This window comes from Delphinus delphis, chromosome 15 (genome assembly GCF_949987515.2).
Source record: "Delphinus delphis chromosome 15, mDelDel1.2, whole genome shotgun sequence".
Lineage (NCBI taxonomy): Eukaryota > Metazoa > Chordata > Mammalia > Artiodactyla > Delphinidae > Delphinus > Delphinus delphis.
This window is the reverse complement of record NC_082697.1, coordinates 51,923,314-51,945,978: the sequence shown is the minus strand read 5'-3', so window position 1 is coordinate 51,945,978 and position 22,665 is coordinate 51,923,314. Positions and strand designations below refer to the sequence as shown.

The window sequence follows — 22,665 nt, the reverse complement described above, 5'->3', positions numbered from 1 at the left end:
ATTTACTCCAGGTATAAAAGGCTCGCTCAACATTCAATAATCAAGTAAGATAAATTCTCACACTGACAGGCCAAAGAAGAAAAATCACATGATCATAACAACACACATTAAAAAAAAGCATTTCACAAAATTCTATACTTTTTAAAAAACCATAAAAACTCAGCAAACTAAGAATAGAGAGGAACTTCCTTAATATGATAAAGATTATGCACAAAAAAACCTACAGGTTGGGACTTCCCTGGTGGTCCAGGGGCTAAGACTCCGTGCTCCCAATGCAGGGGGCCCGGGTTCGATCCCTGGTCAGGGAACTAGATCCCACATGCCACAACCAAGAGTTTGCATGCCGCAACTAAAGATCCTGCATGCCACAACAAAGACCCGGAGCAGCCAAATAAATAAATATTAAAAAAACAGAAACAGGGGCTTCCCTGGTAGCTCAGTGGTTGAGAGTCCGCCTGCCAATGCAGAGGACATGGGATCGTGGCCCGGTCTGGGAAGATCCCACATCCCGCAGAGCGGCTGGGCCTGTGAGCAATGGCCGCTGAGCCTGCGCGTCCGGAGCCTGTGCTCTGCAGCAGGAGAGGCCACAATGGTGAGCGGCCTGCGCACTGCAAAAACAAACAAAAACAAAAAACGTACAGGTAAGGAGTGACATCAGCAAAATGGAGGACTAGGAAGCTCTAAGCCCTTGTTCCCACAGAGACAACAAAAAACAATCCAAAATTGGCTGAACTAACTTTACAGGAGATCTGGAGAACAGTCAAACGTCTATAGCAGCCAAATGAATGTGCAATCAATGCCTACCCGCCTTGGCATGGCAGTGTCTTGGTCTAGAGGAGGCAGCAGACCAGTTCCCAGTTCCCTCCCTCAAATCAGAGGGAGCAGAGCTGACCTTATTTGCAATGATCTAACCAGTCTTGGGACTATTGAAGGACTGATCTCTGTCCACCTAACTTGAATCTCAGGCAGAGAAAATCAACAGGCACTAATCATGAAGGCTACAAGGATTTCAGACTCTGAGATACCTTGAGCATTATGAGTGAAGACATATAATAGATAACCTAAGGCCACAAACGGAAGCTGGAGATGAGACTCTTGGGAAGATAAGACATTCAAAAACAGCTGTGTATAAAGAGGAAATGAAAAAAGCCACACACAGACCCAGGCAAAACAAATCCTCAGAGATGACCTTAAGCTTTCACCTGGGCTGATCCCTACGCTCAAAGCAAGTCCAGTCAATCAGTGAAGGAGTGCCCAGGCACAACAGAGCCAGTCTGCAAGGACAGGGAAAGGTGGTTGTTTTTTTTCAAATACCTAATTTTCAACAAAAACAATAAAAGGCAAACAAAGAAATAGGATAACATGGTTCATCCAAAGAACAATATAAACTGGCAAAAACTATCCCTGAGGAAGCACAAACATCAGATTTACCAGATAAAGACTTTCTAACAGCTGTCTTAAATATGCTCAAAGAGCTAAAGGAAAACACAAAGAGGGAAAGCAAATCTGGAAAATGATATTATGAACAAAATGAGAATATCTACAAAGAGAGAAATTATAAGGAAGAATCAAACAAAATTCTGGAGCTGAAAAATATAATAAATGAATGAGAAAATTCATAGAGAGGTTCAACAGCAGATTTGAGCAGGCTGACGAAAGAATCAGAGAACTTGAAGACACATGAAATTATTGAGTCTGAGGATCAGAAAGAAAAAAGAATGAAGGAAAGTGAACAGATGGACTTCCCTAGTGGTGCAGTGGTTAAGAATCCGCCTGCCAATGAAGGGGACATGGGTTCGATCCCTAGTCTGGGAAGATCCCACATGCCACGGAGCAACTAAGCCCGTGCACCACAACTACTGAGCCCGCGCTCTACAGCCTGTGAACCACAACTACTGAAGCCCGAGCACGCTAGAGACTGCGCACTGCAACTGCTGAGCCCCTGCTTGCAACTACTGAAGCCCCACGCACTCTAGGGCCCGCATGCCGCAACTACTGAAGCCCATGCGCCTAGAGCCCGTGCTCTGCAACAAGAGAAGCCACTGCAATGAGAATCCCGTGCACTGCAACAGAGTGTCCCTTGCTCGCCACAACTAGAGAAAGCCCGTGCGCAGCAATGAAAACCCAACGCAGCCCAAAATAAATAAGTTCATTAAAAAAAAGAAAGATATCAAAGCAATAGACTAACTTTACACCTTAAGGAAATGAGAAAGGCAAACTAAACCCAAAGCTAGCTGGAGGAAGGAAATAAAGAATACAGTGGTAATAGAGAAAAACAAAACAACAGAGACCAGTTGCACTTCTATACACTAACAATGAACAATCCTAAAATGAAATTAAGAAAACAATCCCATTTACAATAGCATCAAAAAGATTTAAAATACTTGGGAATATGGGGACTTCCCTGATGGCACAGTGGTTAAGAATCTGCCTGCTGATGCAGGAGATATGGGTTCGGTCCCTGGTCCAGGAAGATTCCACATGCCGCGGAGCAACTGAGCCCGTGCGCCACAACTACTGAGCCCATGCTCTAGAGCCCACAAGCCACAACTACTGAGCACACGTGCCACAACTACTGAAGCCCATGCACCTAGAGCCTGTGTTCCGCAACAAGAGAAGCCACCACAATGAGAAGCCCACGCACCACAACGAAGAGTAGCCCCCACTCGCCACAACTAGAGAAAGCCCACACACAGCAACGAAGACCCAACGCAGCCAAAAACAAGTAAATAAAATAAATAATTTTTAAAAAATACTTGGGAATAAACTTAATCAAGGAGGTAAAAGACTTATAAACTGAAAAATACAAATCATTGCTGAAAGGAATTTAAAAAAGATATAAATACATGGAAAGACATCTCATATTCACAGATTGGAAGACTTAATTTTTTTTAAAAAATAAATTTATTTATTTATTTTGGCTGCATTGGGTCTTCATTGCTGTGCACAGGCTTTCTCTAGTTGCGGCAAGAAGGGGCTACCCTTTGTTGTAGTGCGCAGGCTTCTCATTGTGGTGGCTTCTCTTGTGGAGCACAGGCTGTAGGTGCATGGGCTCAGTAGTTGTGGCTTGTGGGCTCTAGAGCACAGGCTCAGTAGTTGTGGCGCACGGGATTAGTTGCTCCGTGGCATGTGGGATCTTCCCGGACCAGGGCTCGAACCCGTGTCCCCTGCATTGGCAGGCAGATTCTTAACCACTGCACCACCAGGGAAGTCCTTAATATTGTTAATAAGATGTTAGTACTACCTGAAATTATCTACCTATTTAAGCAATCCCTATCAAAACCTCAATGACTTTTTTTTTTCACAGAAATAGAAAAACCTGTCTTAAAATTCATATGGAATCTCAAGGGACCCCCAAATGTCCAAAACTACCTTGAAAAAGTAGGACAAAGTTGGAGGTGTGTCTAACTTCCTGATTTCGAAACTTAGTACAAAGCTACAGTAATCAAAACAGTGTGATACTAGCATAATGACATATAAACCAATATAATAAAGAGCCCAAAATAAACACTTGCATAAGGTCAAGTGATTTTTCAACAACAGTGCCAAGACTATTCAACAGGGAAAGAACAGTCTTTTCAACAAATGGTACTGGGAAAACTGGATGTCCACATACAAAAGAACGAACTTAGCCCCGTGCCTCATTTTATAACAAAAAATAACTCAAAATGGACAAAGGCCTAAATGTAAGAGCTAAAACTATAAAACTCTTAGAAGCAAACATAGGGTAAAACTGCACAATATTGGATTTGGCAGTGATTTCTTGGATATTACACCAAAATCACCAACAAAAGAAAATATAGGTAAACTGGACTTCGTTAAAATTAAAAACTTTTGTGCATCAAAGGACACTACCAGGAAAGTGAAAAGACAACCATGAAGTGGGAGAAAATATCTGGAAATCATTTATCTTATTACAGTCTCGTATTGAGAATATATAGAGAACTCCAACAACTAAACAAAAACCAAACAACCAAATTTAAAAATGAGCAAAGAAAAAAAAATGGATAAAGGACTTGAATAGACATTTCTCCAAAGAAGATATGCAAATGGTCAATAAGCACATGAAAAATGCTCATTATCATTAATTAGCAGGGAAATGCAAATCAAAACCGTGATGAACTATCACTATCCACCCATTAAAATGGCTATCATTAAAAAAAAATTACAAGTTTTTATGAGTATATGGAGAAATTGGAATCCTTGTGCACTGCTGATAGGGATGTAAAATGGTGCAGCCACAGCGGAAAACAGTATGAGATTCCTCAAAAAATTAAACATAGAATTACCATGATCTAGCAACTTCACTTCTAGGTATCCAAAAGAATGGAATGATGAAAAAGTTCTGGAGATGGATAGTGTGTGGATAGTGGTGATGGTTGTACAACAGTGTGAAAGCATTTAATGCCACTGAGTTGTATACTTAAAAATAGTTAAAATTGTAAATTTTATGTTACATAGATTTTATCACGATGAAACACCATTCAGCTAACAGCACACTTAACACTGAGAAATTAGATGCTTTCTTACTAAGATCAGAATGCTTTCTTACTAAGAATGCCTTATTTTTATCACTCCCATTACTGGAAGTCCTAGGTAATACGACAAGAAAAGGAGATAACAGTTATACAGACTGAGAGGGAAGAAATAAAATAGTCTTTGTACATAGATGACATGATTCTCTATGTAGAAAATCCCAACAAATCAATTAAAAAAAACCCTCCTAGGACTAATAAATGACTATGTCAAAGTTGGACAATACAAGATTTATACACAAGGGGCTTCCCTGGTGGCACAGTGGTTAAGAATCCACCTGCCAATGCAGGGGACACAGGTTCAAGCCCTGATCCGGGAAGATCCCACATGCCGCGGAGTAACTACTGAGCCTGCACTCTGGAACCCATGCGCCACAACTACTGAGCCTGCACTCTAGAGCCCACAAGCCACAACTACTGAAGCCTGCGCACCTAGAGCCTGTGCTCCGCAACAAGAGAAGCCACTGCAATGAGATGCCCGTGCATCGCAACAGAGTAGCTCCCACTTGCCACAACTAGAGAAAGCCCGCACGCAGCAACGAAGACCCAACGCAGCCAAAAATAAATAAATAAATAAATTTATTTTAAAAAAGATTAATATACAAGGGTCAGTTGCTTTCTTATCTACCAGCAACAGGACTTCTGGTTTCTAGTTCCACATGTGAGGAGGCTGGAAGTCACCACTCTGTCCTGAACACCTTTTTTTCAACTCTTCTGAGCAAATACCTAGGAAGAGAATTACTGGGTCATATGGTAATTCTATGTTTATCCTGTTAAGGAACCACCAAACTGGTTTCCACAGCAGCTGCACCATTTTGCACCTCTAGGAATGTATGAGGGTTCCAATTTCTCCACATCCTCACCAACACTTATTTGCTGTTTTGGGGGTTTTGGCTTCTTTTTTAATGGCTGTCCTAATGGGTGAGAGATGGTATCTCATGGTGGTTTTGATTTGTATTTCTCTAATGACTAATGATGTTAAGCATCTTTTTACGCGCTTGTTAGCCATTTATATATCTTCTTTGGAGAAATGTCTATTCAAGTTCTTTGCCCATTTTCTTTTTTTTTTTTAAGATTATCATTTTTAAAAATTTTATTTTTTGGCTATGTTGGGTCTTCACTGCTGCACACGGGCTTTCTCTAGTTGCTGCGAGCGGGGGCTACTCTTTGTTGTGGTGGGTGGGCTTCTCATTGAGGTGGCTTCTCGTTGCAGAGCACAGGCTCTAGGCGTGCGGACTTCGGCAGTTGTGGCGCACAGGCTCTAGGGCTCACGGGCTCTAGAGCACAGGCTCAGTAGTTGTGGTGCATGGGCTTAGTTGCTCCACGGCATGTGGGATCTTCCTGGGCCAGGGATCGAACCCGTGTCCCCTGCATCGGTAGGCAGATTCTTAACCACTGCACCACCAGGGAAGTCCCTTTGCCCATTTTCTAATTGGGTTTTTCCTTTCTGTCGTTAAGTGGTAAGAGCTCTTTGTATACTGTGGATAACAGACCCTTATAAGATATATGATTTTAAAATGTTTCCTCCCATTCTGTGGGTTTTCTTTCCCCTCTCTTGATAGTCCTCTTTGATGCACCAAAGCTTTAAATTTTGATGAAGTCCAGTTTATCTACTGAATTCTTTTGTTGCTTGCTTGTGCTTCTGGTGCTCTATCTAGAAACCATTGTCAAATCCAAGGTCATGAAGATTTACCTGTTTTCTTCTATGAGTTTTACGGTTTTACTCTTACATTTAGGTCTTTGATCCATTTTGAGTTAATTTTTCTATATGTATGGTATGAGGTAAGAATCCAACTTCATTCTTTTGCATGTGTATATTCTGTTGTCCCAGCATCATTCGTTCAAGAAATTACTGTTTCCCCATCGAATGGTCTTGGCATTCTTGTGAAAAATCAATTGCCCATGAATGTATGGGTTTATTTCTGGGCACTTAATTCTATTCCACTGATTTGAATGTCTATTCTTATGCCAGTAGCACAGTCTAGATTACTGTAGCTCTGTAAGTAAGTTTTGAAATCAGAAGTGTGCATCCTCCAACTTTGTTCTTTTTCAAGATTGGCTATTTAGGACCCCCTGCAATTTCATATGAACTTCAAGTTTTTCCATTTCTGCAAAAAGTCTATTGGGATTTTGGCAGGTATTACACTGATCTGTAGATTGCTTGGGGGGAGTATTGCTATTTTAACAATATTAAGTGGAAGATGACTTAATTTTAACATCAAAATTATGAGTGGCATTATCAACTTTATTAAGGAGAATGCTGTTCTGCAGTTGAGGTCAGTACGTCTGCATGCAACCTCCCCTCAAACTCACCTAGCAAAATTAACAGAAGTATATATCCCACAATGGCAGCAGTGGTAGACAGAAATGCAGCATAACCTAGAATGACTTTTGTACACTTTGACATGTGAAGCAGTCATTTCCCCTCTGGATTTCAACAATTTTGGCAGTGTAGGAAACAGGATTACACAACAGTAAATAAAAGCTTATATGACCAAAGAACTGAGAATATAGACAACTCTTCCCTTGTTCAATCTGCCCTCTCCCTAGCCCCTGCCAAGATAAATGAGAGGCAGCTGGGCAGGTTTTGGTTTTGTAATTTATAACCAAACCACAGACCTGGGAAAAGGGCCTTTCACTTCTTCCACAGAACTGTTTAAAACATTAACTCTGTGGAAGATGCCAGAAGTTTCCAAAAAGGAAATATTCCAGGAGGGTAATGAAGTGATAATCATAGCATATTCAACCTTTGCCTGTTTCCCCTGGACCCCAAATCTACTCCTGTGGGCTTCTATGGGCTTGAAAATCAGAGCCTCCACTTGGAATAACACTCTTTACATTGTGTCTAAATTTTTCCACACACTTCTGCATCTATTCTCTTTCTGAAAAACTATGTAAAGTTTATCAAACATAAGGACAATTCTGACCTTTTAATATATTAAATGTTCCTTCATGTCCCTGGCTTTAGTGTTTTGGCAGGGAAGTTCTGCCACAAATGCCGGCGGGGAGCAAACATGCAGTATTCCCACTGAAATAACATGGACTCGATAACATTGTTTTTGGATATTGTCCCTCAGCTTAGTCACACTGGGTGACTCCTGTAATTCCAGTGGAAGAGTGTGAACCTCAGAGCTTCTGCTGGAGCTAAGTCACAATTGGGTCCAGGTCAAGGGGGCTCCCATGGTTCACCTTGGGTCAAAGAGAAAGCTGCCCCAGAACTTTGTTCCTTGAAGGGAGGAATCATGTCTAACTCTAAATTCCAATCAGCGCTCACTCAGCTTTTGGCATCTCTTTTACATTTAGCCTATAGGATTTGCTCAGTAGGTATTGGCTAAATGTAGTGACCATCAGTCTCTAACTTAGAGACCATCAGAATCATCTGTGAAACTTTCAAAAGACACAGGCTGGGAACCCTACCCAAGATTTATTTAGCAGGTCTAAGGGTGGTGTCCAAGTATTCCAGTTTAAAATATTCCACAGGTAAATCAGTTGAGAAGCTAAGGTTTAAGGAACACTCCCCTCTCTAAACTACACTTCAATAACTCATTTTGCTTAAAATGGCCAGATTGAGCAGGTGACAGAGGGGAGAAAGGGAGCAGTTTTCTTCCCCAGGCTTCTAAGAGATTTAAATCCTAAATTAGAGAAAAATATGCATCACCTTCACAACTGTCCTTCACATCATCGCAGCCATGTCCCCATGCATTAATCAATTTTTTGTACTGTACTGTATGATGTTTTGACATCTTAAAAATCTCGCTGGTGTGGAGAGACTAACCTTCCCAGGACTAACTAATTCCCAAAGATAGTAATCAATTTACTTGGGAGCAGCCTCTCACATGCACACTCATCAATTCCTTTATCTCCCACAGATGAAGTCAATATTGCCCCTGCCCTGAATCACCCCAGGCCAGGTACCAGGCATCTAAGGACCATCCCTGTAGCCCAAAGCCCACCCTAATTACTCAAACTAGCTAGTTCTAAACTGTTTACCTTGCCCTGCCTTGCCTTTTTCAGTGAATAAGACTCCAACCTAGGCTTTCCCCTCATTCCTGCTTCTGCCTCCTGACCAAAACCTTCCCTGTGTGGCATGGCATGCCCTCTTCTCTCTGGAAATGTAATACATTTTTCTTTCAATGGCACTGGCTTCTCCGTGTTCTCACCCAGTCACTTCTTATAAATTAATATCCCACTGGTACAGATGAGACACTCCACCGCTACCACTCTTGTGCTGTCTACTTAGCTAATCCAGTTGGAAACCATATTACAAACTAACTTAGGTTTCCAAAACCAGAGAGCAAGTAACACCTCTTAGCACCTTCATACACAGAAAGTTCTTCGAAGTCCTATTAGCATTTGAAACTCAACACTCAGAACTAAATGCTGTATGACCCAGCAATCAGTCTTAGGTATATACCCAAGAGAACAAAAACACAAACACGCATACACGAATGTTCACATGACCATTAGCTGTGATAGTCAAAACGCGGAAACAGTCCAAATGTCCATCAACTGATAAATGGATAAATAAAATGTTGTATATCCATAAAGGGGAATATTATCCTATCATTAATAGAACTGAAGAATTGATTCATGCTACATGGATGACATTTAAAAACATTACGTTACATAAAAACATTACATTAAGTAAAAGCCAGACAGAAGGCGACATATATTGTACGATACTGTAAGGTCCGTTGGCCCGGGTGAAAGGAGGCCCGGGGGGTAAGAGAAAACATCGACCAGTATGAGGAAGGAGAGGCATTGGGACATAACGACCTCACCTGTTCTGGGAATCAACAAGAGACTCTTAACTTTCTGCCCAGAAAACAATGGGGCTGACGGTAAGGGAAAATGGGCTTACGCCCCACAACAGACCAACCAACACCTGGCCCTGCTGTATTCTCACCAAATAAGGAATTACCCTGTATAGCAACCCCCCCCCACCCGCAAACCACCCTTCCCTTACACCCCAATAAAAATCTCCCACGCCCAGGACTGGGCGCGACTTCTCTGGCCCCTTTCTCTCGGGCCAGTGAACCTCGCCCCAGAGCGCTCCCTAATAAAGCTCCCTTGAAGCTTTCCTCTGTTTCGCGGTGCCGTTTGTTAAGATCCGACCTTACACGATACCATTTATATAAAATATACAGAATAGGCAAATCCATAGAAACAGAAAGTAGATTGGTGGTTGCCAGAGGGAGTAAGGGGGAATGAGGAGTAACTGCTCAGGGGTACAGAGATTTCTATTTGGGGTTATAAAATGTTCTGGAATTAGATTGTGATGATGGTTGCAAAACCTTGTGAGTATACTAATAACCAACACTTTGAGAGTGAATTTTAAAATATGTAAATTTTATCTTAAGGAAAAAAAGCTAAATGTATTATCTCCCTTCCAAAACTACTCTCTCTCCTATGTTCATTATTTCAGTAACTAGGACCACGTTCTACTCAGATGCTCGGGCCAGAAACCTATAACTTTTTTTTCCCAAAAACCTACAACTTTTTTTTCCCAAAAACCTACAAATGTTAACAACTAATTAGGTCACGGCAATTCAAACGTCTTAATATCTCTCCCTTCCCCCACTCCAACTCCTAATTCAGGCCGCGCTCATTTCTCGCCTTCATTACAGCAGCTTCCTAATGGGCCTCCCGGCCTCCGGGCTTGCCTCTCCAGATCAATTTTTACATTGCAACTAGAACCTCCTTTACAAACAAAATCTTTACCGGCTCCCAATGACCCCAGGTTGAAGTCAGAACCTTTAGTAGATTTATAAAGTCTCTCAGACTTCAGCCCGCGGCGAACCTCTCCGGCTTCACGTTCCCCTCACGCCCGGACAGCCTGCACCTGGCAGCCTGGAGAGGGTGGGTATCGCCTAGGCCCCGGCCCGCATTGGGCGACCCGCCCTCCAGGCCTCAACCTGCTCGCAAGCGTCTCGGGAAGGAAGATTTTCCCTCACCCGCCACCCCCCGCCCCCAGCTCTGGCGCCTCCGTTTACCCGTCGGCTCCTCAGACCGGTACGCTCTGAGGGGCCGCCAATGAATCCGCATACATTTCCTGTGTGAACCGTGGTGCACCCAAATTTCAACTTAAAACTGCGGCGGAGCCCTAAACTCACCCCAACTCTTCCTCAACACTTAGTAGACTTTGCCGGGCGCCGTCTAGAAACGCAGCCACTTGGCCCACGGGCGCAGCGCTCCGCCTAGTCCCGCCCTGCCGCTCGCCCCGGCCCCGGAGGAGTATGGGAAACGAGCCTTGTAGATCGCTCTGCGCCTGCGCAGACGCAATTCGCCGCCGGGGCGCCAAGCGGCGCATGCGCAGGCGCATTGGTCTCCGTTGAGAAGGTGCTGCGGCGGTGCCGGAGGTAGGAGGAGCCGGGCTTTGGGGCCGGGAGTCTGCACCCGGGAGAGGCGGTACAGCCACCTCGGGCCTTTCTCGCTCTTCTGAGGGCAAAGAGGCTTTCTCGCCCGCCGCCAGCCGCGGTTAGAGGCAGGACCCGGGCTTGGGTGGAGGAGCCCAGGGCTGTCTGAATGGAAGAGGGGTTTGGGGGGGTCCGGATACCTACGGGGCATAGCCCGGGGGTCTGACTAGCGATCGGAATTCGCCGTCTGTCTTTATAGCTGCCAGAGTCCTTGGCAGCCCTTCCCCAGGTGACAACCCGTGTGTTGGGCGAGGCGGGGGGTCAGCCCCGCACCTGCCCATTCTTTTTTTCAGCGTCTGCGGTGAGCCCGGCCGCGGTAGGTACACAGTCCCCAGCCCTCTGGAAACTTGCCGTCTCGTAGGATCCATTACTTCCTTCAGCAGATACTGATTGAGCACCTATAGGAGATGCACCGTTTTAAAGTAGTATTGGCAGAGATGTGGCGACTCAGGGCAGTGTGGAGAGTGGAGTTTGTTCTAGCTCCGACATCCAACAGTTTGCTTGGCCTAACGTCCCAGGCGCTCGGACACGGATTCTCCCTGCAGTCTTCTCTCTCACCACTTTCCTCTTCGCTCCCTATTGTACCAAACTATTTGCAGTTAATTAATTCAACAGATAACTGTCGAGCACTTATTACAAGTCATGCACCTTGTCAGCCAAAGAGAATACAAAATAGAGATGAGTGTGTGCCCTCCTGAAGTTTTGAGCTTAGTAGGGAACAGATAACAAGTAAATGAATAAAAATATAAGAGCTGATGCCCTGGAACCACACTGCCTGGATTTGATCCCAGCCCTGCCACTTGAAAAGCTGTGTCAACTTGAGTCAGTTCCTCATTCTTGTGCCTGGTTCCTTGCTGTAAAGAAAGGGCATCAATAGATTGTACCCAGTAAAGTTGTAAGTATCAAACGAGTTAGACTTGTAAAGCACTTGGGACCACTGCCTGCATACAGTAAGCATTCAATAAATCTATTACATGTGATTATAACTTGTGATAAGTACCATTGTGAAAACAGTGTGTAATGACAGAAAATAATGGGAGTGGAGAGGGTTCGCTTAGATAAAGACAGAGAGCAAGCTTCTCTAAGGAGATGTAAGATGAGAATGAGCCAGCCATGAAAAGTAGATTTTAGGTATGTGTGTCTGCCCAGCTTTGGAAAACCAGGTGATTAATTGGATTACTTGGACAGTGGAGACTTCATTATGGTATTTGAAATGAACTTTCTACCACTGGGTTATTCAGTTTTGATTTCTGAACTCCACTAAACTGCACCAATATAAATAATCATGCCCATAAGGCCCAACCTTTGCATATGAGGAGCATTCTAGTCACCTGGGTTAGAAGAGTTGCTGGGGTGCGAGAATGGATGAAAAGTGACCTATTTCTGATTTAGAAAAATTGGTTGTATCAGTGAAAGAGAGCCTGCTATGTTCCTATCTTTTGTTTCTTCGTGAGCGTTCAAGTGCATATTCTCTCTTTTTCTCTCTCATTACATTGCTTGCTGATAGAGCCTCTGAGAGCTGGAGGCCTTGGACCAGCACAGGCCTAAGAGATAGTTTTTCTGGATTCCGGGGCCATCTTGTTTCTGTGGTGACTGCTCTTCATGGGATTTATTCCCTAGGCTTCAATAAAACTATACTCTTCCAAGATGCACACATTTTTCTGCCTGTGGAAGAACATGCTTTGACAGGTTTTTAGATCCCTCTCCCCTGTTGTATTGTGGTAGCCTGTAGGACAGTTAGTTTGTGCTAACCAGGCTATAGCTGATTATTTGACAGGGGTATTGTTCCTCTGGAGACTTTTCTCATACCCCACATGCTCTTGTACCGTCCTGGAAGAAATGGCATAAAATGACAATATCTGCCTAGTTACACTTAGATGCTTTTGGTTTTCCACGAGTGAAAAATTAAATGAATCAAATGTGCTTTATCACCATGGAGATCTTGGAGAATCACCTGAGCACCAAGGTCACATGTACTCTCTCTCAGAGGCATCTACTGGACAACAGAAGCTCTCAGCTGTGAACTTTAATAAAGGTAAGCTTTAAACGTGCTGTTTAACATAGGTTCAATTTGAAGAAAGACATTTTAAATCATTATGGCAGTGGGGAGCAGTACTTCCTGCTCAATTGTGCAGACTCTCCAGGTACCTCAGTGAGAAGTAGAGAGGAGCCATAATGAAGCTGCGAGTACGAACGAGGCCTGGCTAGGCTCACACTTGGGTTCACTTTCTCATCTGTCCACATGCCCCCAGATTGACCCTCACTCCTCCGAAGACCAGCCTGAAAGCCTTCAAACCCGTCAGATGATGGATGAGTCAGACGATGACTTTAAGGAACTCTGTGCCAGCTTTTTCCAAAGGGTGAAAAAGAATGGCCCCAAGGAAGTGTCGGGGGAAAGGAAGACACAAAAGGCCTCAGACCGCATCCAGATAAGAAGCAAACTGAAAAGGGCCAAACCACCTGCTTCCAAGAGCAAAACCCTTCAAGGCCCCGCTGAGAGGAAAACTCGCTCTGGCAGCCAGGTCCTGCGGACTCAAAAGCAAGGGGCACCCAAGTGGCCAGAGAGTGAACCGGCTCCCCCTGAAAATGGGGAGGGAGGCGTGCATGCTTCTGCTGTGCTCCAGGACAGTGCATGGAGCACCCAGACAGGTAACCAGCTGAAACAGCTGCAAAAACTTTTCCAGAGAGGAAACCAGAGGTGATTTGTACTATTTTAAACCAGGGGTCGGAAAACTTTCTGAAAAGGGCCAGTTAGTAAATTTTTTTGGCTTTGCAGGCTGTACAGTCTCTGTCGCAAACTACTCAACTCCCTATGACAGTATGTAATAGAATGGGCTGTGTTCCAGCAAAACTTCACTTAACAAAAACAGGCAGCCAGCCCGAGGACTGTAGTTTGCCAACTCCTGTTTTAAACAATAGTCATAAAAAATATAACCCGTGTGAATTTTCTACATGATATATTTGGGACCCTCTTCTCTTTCAGTTTCCTATTAATGTTTACATCACGCAGTTGACATGAGTTACATGAACATGAAAATAATGCTGCTTCTCTCACTTCCTTTTTTTTTTTTTTTCTCTCACTTTCTTGAGTTCATTCCAAAGTGGTTAAGTTGCAGTGGGCCAGCCAGTTTGGTTAGGCTGCTGAAAGGTAGAACGAAGGTGCCGTGTGGGTTTGAGTCCCAGGAGAATATTCTCGTCCTTCCTTTCTCCTCCAAGCACCTTTTGTTCTTTGCTTTTTCTTCTTTTTTTTTGGTTTGTTGGTTTAAAGCAGCTGTCTTATCCTGCTGCCCTTGGTGTACTAAACCATATGCTTAGCATACATTCTTCATGCAGAACTGAAAACCAGCCTTGCATATATAATACAGCACAAGATCTTTGGGCTCCTGAGTTCTGTTTCTAAATTTTTCTCACCTTCACTTCCTGATCTTAAATAATATGTGGTCAGCATGACCTCCCAGTGCAGTGGTGGTAAAGAAACTGTTGTAAGGCTTCGTTAATGTTGCTGAAACATTACTGGTCCTTCATGCTCCCTTTGAGAGTCTAGTTAAAGCTATGCTTGATTTCCCCCAGAACACTGCACCCCCGAACACACCTGCAAAATTGACATATAACTTCAGGGGCTTCGTGGATCCCCCCCGGAGGTCATCTACAGACACCAAGTTAAAGGAAAACTTCTGACCTAGAAAGATATAAGTGTTTGTCATTAATATTTCTTTAATAACAGATTTATAGGGATACAATTCACATTCTATAAAATTTACCCTTTTAAAGTGTATGGCTCAGTGATTTTAGTATATTCACAGAGTTGTGCAACCATCCCCCCTACTTAATTTTAGAACATGTTCACCACCTCAGAAATAAACCCCATGTTCAATAGCAGTCACTCCCCATGCCTCCTCCTGTCATAGATATTTATGACAGGGGTATTTATATTACCACAAACAGTGAGGTTACCAAAAAACAATCAGTACTATTCACACTTAAGAGTTAAACCTAGGGCTTCCCTGGTGGCGCAGTGGTTGAGAGTCCGCCTGCTGATGCAGGGGACACGGGTTCGTGCCTCGGTCTAGCGGCTGGGCCTGTGAGCCATGGCCACTGAGCCTGCGCGTCCGGAGCCTGTGCTCCGCAACGGGAGAGGCCACAACAGTGAGAGGCCCGCATACCGGGAAAAAAAAAAAAAAAGACTTAAACCTAAACTAGTCAGTAAAGCACCCCTTTGAAACTTGAGGTGTTTGAAACTTTGGAAGAGTCTTTGGTTCCTCCGGCTAGAACTGATGCATATGAATGTTTTCCTCCTTGCCAGAGGCCGCTCCTGACAGACGCTCCCAGCCCCCTCCTTCCTGTCTGACTGCGATGGTGCCCAGTCCCTCCAAACCCCGGGCGGCAGAGCTGGTGCTACAGCGAATGCAGCAGTTCAAGAGAGCAGACCCTGAGCGTTTGAAACATGGTTCAGAAGGGTGCTCCCTAGAGGCTGCACTTGAAGAAAACGTCCCAAAGGGCCCTCAAGAGATGATGGCAGGGAACGGTATGATGGGAGTCCTCTGTCTTCCCAACAGGGTTGACTTTCGGGGAAGGGAGTCAGGAAGGAGCCCGTGTTCATTGCGTCTCTGCTGGGGGTGGCGCTCTACCTTTGCCACTCTGTCTCGCCAGAGAACAGAAGGTCCCTTGGGTCATTTCTCACTTAGCTTCTTTGACAAGGTACCACTTCCTCTTTTTTTTATTTTGACTTTTTATTACAAAATTTTCCCATTCATAAAAGTCAGAAAAATATATTACAATGAAGTCCCTATGCCCTCAACCTATATTTAACAATTGTCAACATTTTGCCATACATTTTTTTATGTCTCTATAAATATACGTTTCTTCTGTACCATATGAAAGCAAGTTATAGACATCATGACGCTTCACTCCTAGATTCTCCTATATAATCACAATACCATAAACACAAGTGATTCCATAACACTGCCTGGTATCAGTTCACATTCAGATTTCCCTGGTTGTCCCAAGGATAGCTTCTGTAGCTGGACTCCTTCTCTTTCTGAATGAGGATTTGTCACACACATGTGGCTGTGGCTCAGTAGTCTCTCTGGTCTAGGCTGTAGACCAGTCCCCTTGTCTTGTCCTTGTTTTTTCACAATACTAACTTCTTGAAAAGTCCAGGACAATTGTCTTTGAAAATTCCCCCTTTTCTGGATTTGCTTGTTTCCTCCTGCTGTCATTTAACCTTTTCCTGCAGGGAAGTGCCATGCACTGCATGTTACACCACCTCTTGAGGCTTGTAATGTCAGGTGGTACTACACTTTATCCCCTAAACAATAGGAATTTTCATCCCTGGTGAAAATATACAAAAGGAAAAGAAATAGAAAGAAACTGTATTAACAGACTTACGGCTAGTGAATACATAGTCTCCTGGTACTGTACCTGCAGATTTCACCTCAGGATTACTGAGGATTCTCAGGCTACCCCAAAGGTCCATGCAGGTGACATAGCGATGTGACATCTGCTGTGGCGTTGGTCCTTGGTCCACGTGGCACCAAGGGGTGCAGAGGAGTCACTCAGCCAGTGCGTAAGCCCAGCACCTGCCGTACATGCGACTCAGTTGTTTCCATAAATCATCACATCATACCCAGGAATACTCAGGAGAGATAAACCATTTCTTTGTTTAAAAAAAACATAGGACCAAAATGAAGTATGATGCTTTTCTGGCTTTGTTCTCAGGGCATATCCCTCATGAGTGCCGAGGGTCTGCTCCAGCAACGTCAGATGTGACAGAGGGCCACAGCAGTGGGCATGACCACCTTGAGAGCCATCTCAAGATTAGAGTCAGTCCATCCTCTGGTCTGATGCAGACAGAAACCGAGAATGGCATTTCACTCTGACCTGGTTCTTCTGGGATGGGCAAGAAAAAGTCAGAGTAGTAGGAAAGGTTGAGCTTTGAAGAGAAAACTTAGATTTTTTGGAATAGAAGCCTTATAAACCTGGAATGCCCAGGGTTGCTGACTTTAGCAGAGATGGGAAAAGAAAGGCAAGTTCTTTAGTACCTTGATGCTCAGAGAATGGTCCTGGACCAGCAGCATCAGCCTCGCCTTGGAGTTGTCAGAAATGCAGAATCTCAGGCTCCACCTGGGCCCCCAGAGTGCCAGCCTCCGGACCTGCATTTTAACCAGCTTTCTGGGGGTCCCTGTACCTGTTAAAGTTTAAGGAGTACCCTTCTCAGGGACCCACTAGGTGTCCAGTCTCCCTGGATGGGGCCACGCATGAGCCAAGTGGTGCCCAGGTCTGGATTCCTCACGATACGCCCAGTGTCCGTGCTCCTCGACATCTGAGGATTAAGCTGGTCCTCATGGGTCCTTGTGCCTCCACAGGGTCTGGGCCCAGGCTCCCTGCCACAGAAAGCGACGCTGCAGTGGCCTTGGCCCTCCAGCATGAGTTTGGGCTAGAACGGGCATCCGCACACAACGACAGCCTGGAGGAGAAGGGGTTGTTCTTTTGCCAGATCTGTCAAAAGAACCTCTCGGCTATGACCGTGACACGGAGGGAGCAGCACGTGAACCGGTAGGAGCAGCTCGGCCGTCACCTGTCTGCGGTCACCTCTCCCATGGGTGTGACCAGCTCCGGGGCTCCTGTGGCCATGGTGGGAATCTTGAGATAGTACCTCAGTATCAGTGTCAATCTGTCCTTGCTTTTCTTTTTAAACAGCTTTATTGAGATATAATTCGTATACCATACAATTCACCCATTTAAAGTGAACAATAAAATCGTGTTTACTTAATATATTGACAGAGTTGTGCAGCCATCACCACAATTTTTTTTTCCTGTAGATTTATTTATTTATTTATTTTTGGCTGCGTTGGGTCATTGTTGCTGTGCACGGGCTTTCTCCAGTTGCAGTGAGCAGGGGCTACTCTTCGTTGTGGTGCACGGGCTTCTCATTGCGGTGGCTTCTCGTTTCAGAGCATGAGCTCTGGACATGCGGGCTTCAGTGGTTGTGGCACATGGGCTCAGTAGTTGTGGCTTGCGGGCTCTAGAGTGCAGGCTCAGTAGTTGCGGCACACGGGCTTAGTTGCTCCGCGGCATGTGGGATCTTCCCAGACCAGGGCTCGAACCCGTGTCCCCTGCATTGGCAGGCGGATTCTTAACCACTGTGCCACCAGGGAAGTCCCCACAGTCAATTTTATAATATCTCGTCACCCCCGAAAGAAACCCCAGACCCATTAAGCAGGCACCCCCATTTCCCTCTTTTCTTCAGCCCCTGGCAACCACTGATCTGCCTTATGTCTCTGTGGATTTGCCCGTGCAGGACATTAGTGGACTCACACAATATATGGCCTTTTGTGTCTGGCTTCCTTCACTCAGCAGAGTGTTGGCAAGGGTCATCCATGTTGTAGCTGTGTCAGTGCTTTTCTCCTTTTTAAGGTTAGATAATATTCCACTGTATGGATGGACCACATCTCGTTTATTCATTCATCCATTGGTGGACATCTGTCTCCACCTTTTGGGTTTTATGAATAGAGCTGCTGTGAACATGCTTTCCATGTATTTGCTTAAGTATCTGTTGTTTTTTTGTTTTTTTTAATGTATTTATTTATTTTGGCTGTGTGGGCTCTTCGTTGTGGCACTTGGGCTTCTCTAGTTGCAGCACGTGGGCCTAGTTGCGGCATGTGGGATCTTAGTTCCCCAGCCAGGGATGGAACCCAGGCCCCCTGCATTGGGACCACCAGGGAAGTCCCTTGAGTATCTGCTTTCAGCTCTTTGGGGCATATACTTAGGAGTAGAATCACTGTGCCATATGGTTACTCCCATGACTCTATGTTTAGTGTATCCTTGCTTTCTTCAGACACCTTTGCTAACAGAAACCTGAATTCAATGTCTGGAGGCTGACTGTAGGCTGTGTGAAGGGATCAGCTCAGGGGGAACAGGCTTTGTCCCACAGCACGTCCACGCTGACATGAATCCCTATCTACGATCATATTACCAGGGAGGGTGGTTCTTCTACCTTTGCTGTCTTCCTCCAGGTGCTTGGACGAGGCTGAAAAGGCACTGAGACCTTCTGTGCCTCAGATCCCTGAATGCCCAATTTGCGGCAAGCCATTTCTCACCCCAAAGAGCAGAATCAGTCACTTGAAACAGTGTGCAGTGAAGATGGAGGTTGGCCCGCAGCTCCTGCTCCAGGCCGTGCGGCTGCAGACAGCTCAGCCCGAGGGGGCCTCTGGCAAACTGGCATCAAGGTGAGTCAGATGAAAAGGAAGAAAAATCAAAGTACTCTGATTTGTTTAAAAAAAAAAAGAGAAAAGGCCTTTTGTAGTGTTGGAGGACAACAGAGCCCTCTCTGATTCTGGAGATTAAATATTTTGGGAGGAAATTGGGCATAGTCTCCACAGGGACTGAGGAGGGGACAGATCTCTATCGTCGGAGGCTTTGAAATGGACCAGTTGGATTGGACTGGTTTCCACGAGGGCCTTCCTGAGATTTTCCCATCCCCACCATCCTGAGCAGCTAAGAATTCAATAATTCTCTTCACCTCATCCATTTCGTGTGGGGTACAGCATGGCTTCCAGCTCAGTGTAGTCCGATTTTCATACTATTAATGTAAGATTACTCAGCATAGCTCAACAAGTTGATAAGACAGAACCATAGGCCGATTTTTTTGCATGAATTAAATGCTTAAGTGTTTGAATAGGAGGCCTTGCTGATACCCAGAAACAAGTGCTTGGCATGCAAACCACAGGCAAACAAGTGGCAGAGGGTTGCTTCCCTCCACATCGCCTCTGCCGCTGTGGATGCCTGGGTAGGTCCCAGTGTTACAGGGAACAGAGTAGCACGGGCCCTGGACTTCTATAGGTTCGGGACTTCTTTCTCTCGGCAGCTCTTGAGGGCAAAGGGAAGGCTGAGGGCAGTGGCTCTGTTTGTTCCAGCCATTGCCTTGCACGCAGGTGATGGGCCTCTGAAGGGGGCCAGTGCTGAGACTGGGTGGTCGATTCTTAGCTGCAAGCCTGTCCATATTTTAGCACATCAACACTAGCATCACAGATTCAGAAGCCTTAAGTCCTTAGAATAGATGTCATCTAAGCTATTGCTTGCCTTTTGGCAGGACTAGACTGAAGCTACCTACTCAGATAAAATATATCTGCTTTTTAAATACCTCCAAGAAGTGTGTGGGTCCTTCTGGAAGGTTGTTAGAGTAGAAAACCACAGCAAATGAAGAGCCTTGCCTGCCATACGGCCCAGCCCAGAGCGTTTTGACTCTGGGGTAGTCAGAGCTCCCCAGCCAGGGCACACATGCTGGTGAGAGCACCCCACTTGCTCCTGCACCCCTCGCGTGCTTTCACCTCAGCCCAGGCCCTGCCCGCTGGGCCGAGGTACAGTCTGCAGCAGCTGCCAGCAGGGCCTGGAGGTTAGGGTGGCTTCTTCCCCTCTTGGAGGCTGTGGTTATCGTGCAGGGTTCCCAGGAGTTTGGAACTGAATTAGGGCTCGCTGAGATCTCTGAGGTGATACCTGCGATTCCGGAGCCATCCCTGGCCCGGCGGAGAGCACGAGCTTTTACCCAAATCAGAGGTGCTTCCTGCACACTGCCCTGAGGTGCAGGGAAGGTGGTCCTGGGTCTGCAATCTCCATCTGTCTCACCTTTACCTCCCACCTCTCGCCCAGACTGTTGGAATTCACCAGGCAGTGTAGGTTCTCTCCAGCCAGAAAGTCCTTTAAATAAATATCCTCCAACCCAAATGACATGTTGCACGTTGACCTCTGAGTCAGCTGACCACATTGGTGGCCTAACCTGGGAGGCCTTTCAGGTCTTGGGCAGAGGTGCCACCCTAGGGCCCCTGCAGGAGGGAAGGAATCTTTTCACGGCCAATGTGGCCGGGTCCGCCTCAGGGCATCTGAGGTATGGATGGGTAGAAGTGGGTGGAATCCGGGGAGCTGACTCCACCAGAAGGGTTTGGCCATGGCTGGGGTATACGGGTGCTGCTGTCGGCTTTGTGTGTCTGCCAAGAACCCTGCTGGGCAGCATCACCTGGAAGGACCCAGACCCTCCCGTGTCTGGACTGTGCTGAACTCATGGCCCAGGATCAGGCGAGCTCACGTGAGGCACAGAGTGAGCGCAGTGACTGAGTACAGAAGCCGTTGATGCTTCTGTTTGCACATTTATCCCTTTTCTCTCGCGCCCCCTACCAAGGAGAAAGGGTGAGCCTTCTCGGGTCCAGTGGGGACCACCTCAGAACAGGAAGTGCTCGCATCTCTAGCCTCACTAACCTTTCGGTGTGGCTGCCTTTTAAGCCTCAGGGATCACGCTGGAGGTCTGAAGCGGAAGGGAGCCACTGCCAAGAAGGAGCCGCAGAAGAGGCGGAAGGTCGCCAAGCCCGAGGCGCCGTCCGAGGACCTGCTGGTGGCCATGGCTCTGTCCCGGTCCGAGATGGAGCAGAAAGCTGTGCCGGCAGCACTCAGGCTGGGAAACGCTTTTTCTGAGAGGACGAGACCGGGAGCAGGTACGTGTGGTCAAGGGTGGTGCCGGGGGAGCCTCGCCGCATGGCAGCCGCTAAAGGAGCAGCTGGAGGTCTCGGGGGGGGGGGGGGAGGATGACTCCGTGTTGCTTCTGTTTAGCTCTAGAGAAGAAGAGTCGCAAGAAGAAAGCCCCTGTTACGCCCCCGCAGTTGTTAGTCCAGGACGTGGAGACCACAGGGAGACAGATGGAGGATCGCGTGGCCCAGCTCTTGGCAGAGGAGCTGGAGCTGTCTGGCACGCCACCGCTTCCTGCGAGCAGAATTTTTAAGGAAGAGCTGGAAAAGAGCAGGCGGGGTCTTCGGCCACCTGGAGGAAAGCAGAACTTTCTGTGGGAGGGCAGCGCCCTGACCGGGGCCTGGGCTCTGGAATCCTTCTACACGGCCAGCCTGGTCCCTCCCCTGGTGCCCCAGTGGCCCGCCGAGGTGTGCTCCCTTCCAAGCTGGCACGGGTGGGCTCAGGAGAGAGGGTGGCGGCAGAAAGTTGGAGGAAGATGGGGGGGGGGAAGCCAAGGAGCATCGTGTGTGGTCTAGCGTGTTTTCTTTGCAGCAACCAGATGGTTCCCCTGGTAGGAACAGGGAGACCACTGGCTCCCAAGTGTGTTATGTTCCTGGAGAGTTTAAAATGCAGAGTCCCAGGGCCTTCTCCCGGACCGCGTATGACCTGCTTGTGATGGGGGGCAGGAACCAGACTGGCCTATGCAGGTGTCTGGAATTGGTACTCACCCGCTTGAAGCAATTCAGACGATACTAGGAGGGCGGGGGCCCTGGGAACCCTTCTGCAGATGTGGAGGCCACAGGCATGGCCTCTGCCGTGACAGATGAGCCTGCTGACAGGTGGCAATGGTGACAAGCTTCCCAGGGTCGCTCTGGGCTGGGGCTCACACCCTTGGGGAGCCTGCTGTGGTGGCCGCACGCTCACTCTGGCTCTCCCACTTCTTTCAGGGCCTCACACAGGAGCCCACACTGCCACTGGAGCTGCCTGAGAAGCCAGAGCCTGGCATGCAAACACCCCTCGCCGTCCATGGCACCCGCCCTGTGGGCCATAGCCCCCTGAGCCCAGCGCCCTCCGCCAGCCAGAGGGAGCATCAGGCCCTGCAGGACCTCCTGGACTTGGCAGGAGAGGGGCTGAGCGCCAGCCCGTGGCCCTGCAGTGGGGGCCCGGCCGGCTCAGGAGGGGCCACAGGTGAGACACTGGCCACTGGGGCCTATTCTCCC

At 46.7% G+C, this 22,665-nt stretch overlaps 2 protein-coding genes across 8 annotated transcripts in view; one reads left to right on the top strand and one right to left on the bottom strand.

The window, feature by feature from the left end:
• DNASE1 (deoxyribonuclease 1) overlaps window positions 1-10,754 on the bottom strand; it is a 32,840-nt gene extending 22,086 nt beyond the window's left edge. For all 7 annotated transcript variants that reach the window (XR_009522128.1, XM_060031640.1, XM_060031639.1 and 4 more), the window contains exon 1: window positions 10,649-10,754. The gene's annotated coding sequence lies outside the window, so the exon portion shown is untranslated. The remainder of the gene's footprint in view (window positions 1-10,648) is intronic.
• Window positions 10,755-12,766: 2,012 nt separating this feature from the next.
• SLX4 (SLX4 structure-specific endonuclease subunit) overlaps window positions 12,767-22,665 on the top strand; it is a 19,967-nt gene continuing 10,068 nt past the window's right edge. The window contains exons 1-8 of the mRNA XM_060031634.1: window positions 12,767-12,986; window positions 13,204-13,600; window positions 15,255-15,476; window positions 17,317-17,506; window positions 18,967-19,179; window positions 21,227-21,435; window positions 21,551-21,873; window positions 22,393-22,633. Coding sequence (XP_059887617.1) covers window positions 13,255-13,600; window positions 15,255-15,476; window positions 17,317-17,506; window positions 18,967-19,179; window positions 21,227-21,435; window positions 21,551-21,873; window positions 22,393-22,633 — 1,744 coding nt within the window. The 5' untranslated portion in view covers window positions 12,767-12,986; window positions 13,204-13,254. The remainder of the gene's footprint in view (window positions 12,987-13,203; window positions 13,601-15,254; window positions 15,477-17,316; window positions 17,507-18,966; window positions 19,180-21,226; window positions 21,436-21,550; window positions 21,874-22,392; window positions 22,634-22,665) is intronic.